Source organism: Abrus precatorius, unplaced genomic scaffold (assembly GCF_003935025.1).
Source record: "Abrus precatorius isolate BTA unplaced genomic scaffold, Abrus_2018 Scaffold10, whole genome shotgun sequence".
Taxonomy (NCBI): Eukaryota; Viridiplantae; Streptophyta; class Magnoliopsida; order Fabales; family Fabaceae; genus Abrus; species Abrus precatorius.
Genome location: NW_020874292.1, coordinates 27,004,235 through 27,009,434, shown reverse-complemented (window position 1 = coordinate 27,009,434; position 5,200 = coordinate 27,004,235). Strand labels below are relative to the sequence as shown.

General features: G+C 32.2%; 1 protein-coding gene across 1 annotated transcript; it reads right to left on the bottom strand.

Annotated features, from left to right (window-relative positions):
- Positions 1 to 1,524: 1,524 nt before the first annotated feature.
- Positions 1,525 to 4,853, bottom strand: LOC113852420. The gene has a single exon (XM_027482674.1). The coding sequence runs from the start codon at positions 4,025 to 4,027 to the stop codon at positions 2,177 to 2,179; it is 1,851 nt and encodes a 616-aa protein (XP_027338475.1). The 5' UTR covers positions 4,028 to 4,853; the 3' UTR covers positions 1,525 to 2,176.
- Between the last annotated feature and the right edge of the window lie 347 nt (positions 4,854 to 5,200).

The following is a 5,200-nucleotide window of genomic DNA, read 5'->3' as shown; positions in this document are numbered from 1 at the left end:
ATAACATATAAATTTAATAAATCGGAGCATAAAATAGTACTGTATACATAATATAAATGTGAATGAATAAAGAAAAATCTGATTTTAAAAAGTGAATTTAGAATACTAAACTAGTTATGTAAATATATTTAATAAAAAAATTAGTTTGACATGAATATAATTTTTTTAAAATTAATTTAATATTAGTTATGTATTAAATTTGTATAATTAGATTTTTTGTCCAACCGTAGCATACATGAAGCACTCTTGAAGGCACAACAGTTGAGGAAAGGTAAGTTTTATTAGATTCATGTGCAAATAATGATGGGAGGTAGAAAAAGATGATTCTCTTGTGGTGAAAAAAAGAAAAAATAAATAAGCGGTGAATATAATTAAGTTTAGAGACTTTTTTGAAATTTAATATTTAAATAAGAAAAATATTAATGATAGTCTTTTTTTTAAGAATTTAGTATGAAAATACTATTTTTACGAGACTAAAATATAATTAAGTACTTTTTTAATGTATGCTCAATGATACAATACAAAATTAATAAGTGATTTTTTTATATCAAAAAATACAATATTTAATATATCCAAATGTATTAAATATTATAATATTATATGATTTTTAACAAAAAAAAAAATTATGCATAATTTTTTTATTATGTATTGTTAGACTTACATTAAAAAAATTGCTTATCAAAGTTCAATTGGTTCAATACATTGATATGATTGACTGTATTTTTAATAAAAGATATCATTTATTAATGTTTTTATCATATATTGTTAAAGACACATTTAAAAAATATAATTTAAATATAATTATTTAATTATTTTTAGTGCTATTTTTAATTAAAATTAAATCTTTTTATCTATGTTTAAATATGGATTTTTCTAAGTTTTGCCCCTTTTTTGTGATTATCTAAGTTTTAAGACAAAATAATATAGGTATAGTTTTCGGCCCAGGGACATGGGTAAACCTTACTGTAAGTAATTATGGAAGCTAACAAAAAAACAAAGGAAAAGTTTATGGCAGACCAAAAACTAAAAAAACAACCAAGTTAAAAATTATGGGAAGCTAGAGCCAGCCTAAAGTTCACGCTTTGACAAGCTTAAAATTGTACTCCTAGTAAATTTGAACTCGGGTGATACTTCAAAATATAAATAAATATTAATTAATTTTACTCCATTTAATAAAATCATCTTTAAAATATCTTTTACTTAAATGAAGTTTACTTAAATATTTAAAATATCATGAAAGACAATTTACAGAATAAAAAATTAAATAAAATTTATTTGTTTGCTTATATAAAATATTGTTTGAAAAGAAAGGATTACGTAGGAATAGAAAAATGCAGGAAAAGAAACATTTCATATGCTTGGATAATTTGTTTTATCTAAGTAAAAATATATATTTTTCGTAGGACTCATATAAAAAATTTCTCACACAAATTGGTGAGAATTTGTGCGGAAAACGGGTATTTTTTTTTATTTTACAGAATAAATAGTTTGAGTATTGTTTTTATTTTTTTTTGTTTAATCGTCACTTGTTGATTGGTGGCAAATGCCAATTGTTATTTCTTGTAAAGAGCTGTCCAATCCTCCAATTGCTGGACGTGTACCCCAAGAATCTAATGAAGCCATAGACAGAATTCTTAACAGATTGTGGAATAAACTAAGGAGGTTTGGATTTGAAGTTTTACCTTTCGTTATCATTTTATGTTGGTTGTTTTATAAGCAAACTAGGAGTTATGGAAACTCCGCCAACATAATTTCATGTCAACTAGAAAAGGTGCAAAAGCTATCGTAGGTAACTAACCACAAGCCTTTGTATATGGCGTCAAAGTCATAAAACAATTGCTTAGCTATTATTTTGTTATCCCACAGCTACTCAAAGAAGAAATTTGCAAATGAAGCATATATTCGCTATAAACTTCATATTGATCGTCCATAGGAAAATGTGTTTTGAAGGATATAAATCCTCTGCTAATCTATTAATGGAGCTCATGAATACACAACACTCAATGCTTAAAAATCTATGAACAAAAAAGAATGCTTAATCTAACTCGTGGTGAACAAATAATACACAACCCAAAATGGTGGAGGCTACCTGAAGAGACTTTATTCAAGTCCATATCCACTTTGTGATAAAGTTTTGAATTCTGATTTTCTCCTCTTTTAAACTGAATCTCCCAAGCTATCTTGCACATTGTGCATTTAGCAGAACATGAACTAACATGAGATCCACAAAATATTGATGACCAATTTGGCCATCTCGCCACTTCATCTTTGCAGGAGCCCTTCCATAATGAACTCCATCGTTACACCGGTTATCAAAATGCCATGGAAAAGTCATATCAAAGTTATCAATCACACCAGTTATAATGCCAGATTTCTTCAACTTCTCTATGAACACTCCATTGAAAACCTCCATTTTGTTAGGATTAAATGCTAGTGATCTTGCATATCCACCAGTTGCAACTGTGGTCCGATAAAAGACTCGTGGCCATGCTAAACCTCTTTGCTTCACTCTCATCATAATACCTGACCAGAATGATGCTGCATAGTCTGCACCAGCAGAAAATGCTCTTATATTACGCCAGTGAACACCATCATGCAATCCAGAGTTCATGATCACAGTGTCCGGGATTGTGTCTTCTGAGAAGTATTTATTCAACAAACTTTGAAATCCTTCATCTCTCAGAGCATCCAATCCTAAATAGTTTTGTGTTTCATTCCAATGCCCATTGAAAATGCTTGTGATCCTAACCGTTTGAGAAGGGTCTTTTGGGTTAGAAAAGTTCATATCAAATCTTCTAGGGACAGAATGTATTTCGGGCAAATCTAAAACAAAATTGAGCATGTTTCGTATCGTGTCAACATGATTTGAATCACCCCAAAAGAAAATCCACCGATTCTTCAAGCACTTCCAAGCAGACTCAGCAGAATACATCTTGAATGAGCAGTGTGTTGAGTAAACCCAACCATTACTCTCTAGAATTCCCAAGGAACCATCACACCATGGAGCTTTACAGGGAAAATCCGGTGCTAAGCATCTATACCTACCATCATTACCTATTTGACACTCATCGTTCTTGCCATGCCTTGTCCACCTTCCACTCCAAACATCCTTGCCAAAATCAGAAGCTTTACAGGTCGTTAATTCTTGTAACTGAGCACTGCTTTTGTAGAATCTGATAGCAACATTGCAAAGCACTTGATCATGGACAAATCGCCACGGGGTGAATTTCAGGCCTTCATAGTGTCTATAAAGCAGAATTATAGTGAGATTGTAAAGCCCCTCAAAATCTGGATGAACTTGAAGGGAAATGGAGTAAGAACCATTACTGAAATCTTTCACCAAAGGCCTAGATTTCCATGATTCCCCTGAAAGATCAGTCTCAAAGTAATCCCCTCCCAAACAGCGAGGTTTCCCTGATTCATCCAATGCTTGAAAACCAAATTCATGCACATCACCAGCTGATAGCTCTATCAATTGCCCACCATCCAAACCAGGAATTGAAATTCCCAGTGTCTTAGAATCTTTACAAGGTTCTCCCCCAGGAGCTAACCATCTTGCAAGAAGATTAGAAGTCAAGTTGGGCTCTAATTCACTTGAAAGCCAAGTTGCATGCTCCTGAACTTCAGGCTTTAGTAGGGTTTTGTGAAGCTTATCAAACACCACATCACTACTATAGTTCTTAGCTGAAACTGGTTCACTGTACTCAGACAGTGTGATGTTCCCATGATTGTGGGGATCAAATTGGGTAGCATTGGTTTGGTTTTGATTGAAACTAACTGGACTATATGGGGTGACAAAAGTGATATTGGGATGAAGCGAATGAGTAAAATTAGGCGAATGAGACCTTAGAGAAAAAGAATCTTGACCATACCTCCAAGCTTCGATGATGTTCCTAACAGTGCAGCCATCAATGCTCCAAACCACGACCATGCCAACCAGAACAAGAAGAGTGAGCAACCCAAAACGCCAGTTAAGTATTGGGCTTGAAGACCAAAGAGCCCTATGGTTCTCTACCTTCTCTGCCATCAGAAACTCCCGAGATCCCCGCCACAGAACATACAAATCCAAGCCACGATATCAAAAAACGGCCAAAACCAAATCCAAGTTTTCCAAACCCCCAACACAGCAAAGTTGTTATCTTTGATGACAACACTCCAAAAGAGTCTCTTCAAAGATCAAAGAAAAAAATTGAAGAGTTTCCCAGAAAAAAACCATAACCAAAAACTGTGTTACTCCCAACGTGGGTTTTAATATCATGTGAGTGACTCTCAGAATTGATAAGAAGCGATTTGTTGTATTAAGGAAAATAATATTTGATAAATTTCGATGCTTTGAAGTGAAGTTCAAAAATCAAAGATTTTTCAAAACTTTGATTAGCTTACAGCTGTGCCTTTTTCCTTCTATGAACCTGTTTCTTTCTCACGCGTTTTATATTTGTTTTTCTATGGAATATCGCCGAATGTGGACCAACTACTGCTGTTATCTAGTTTGTTAAAGTCACCTATGGAAGTTGGATTCAACATAAATTCATTATCAAGACATTAATTATGGGATATGGCTATAATTGAGTTATCGTTGCCTCCTTGTTAGGTAGATAAGATATCGTATCATTTATAGTCCTTACTAAAATTTAAAATAACATTTTAAGCTAAATTTTATCACTATAAGACATCAAATGGATTAATATGCTATAAATTCGTGCTTCGAAATAATAGTAATTTTAAAATGTGGATTTTGTTTGAAATCATAAACTCATTATGAATATGTTTTTTTCTGGGCGAAAAAATAAAATACCTTGATGCCGATCATACGTTTTGAACTATAGTGATGTCTTAGATGTCCACGAGTAACGAATCATGGTAAGGCTGTGTGGGCTACAAATAAATAAAATACACCACGATAAGGAACCATCCTAATAGCAAATTGTCGGTACTCTTATCATATTTATTCTTTTAATTTGACAGATTTATATTCAAAAAATTATTTTCTTATATTAAATGGAGTGAAAAAAAACAATAACTACTACAAATTAACTTTTGGAGAGTCAATCTCAAAAATCTCAACAAAAACCTTAAAATGATGGAACTTACTCTAAAATACAACAAATATTATCTACATCCTAAGTCATAGGAGCTAAACATTCAACAGTTCAGTTATTAGCTTTTTGATAAATATGGACTAAGCTAACAAATTCATATT

What these genes read in the sequence shown, in the direction of transcription:
- LOC113852420 (XM_027482674.1), bottom strand. Translation starts at nt 4,027, where the DNA reads ATGGCAGAGAAGGTAGAGAACCATAGGGCTCTTTGGTCTTCAAGCCCA.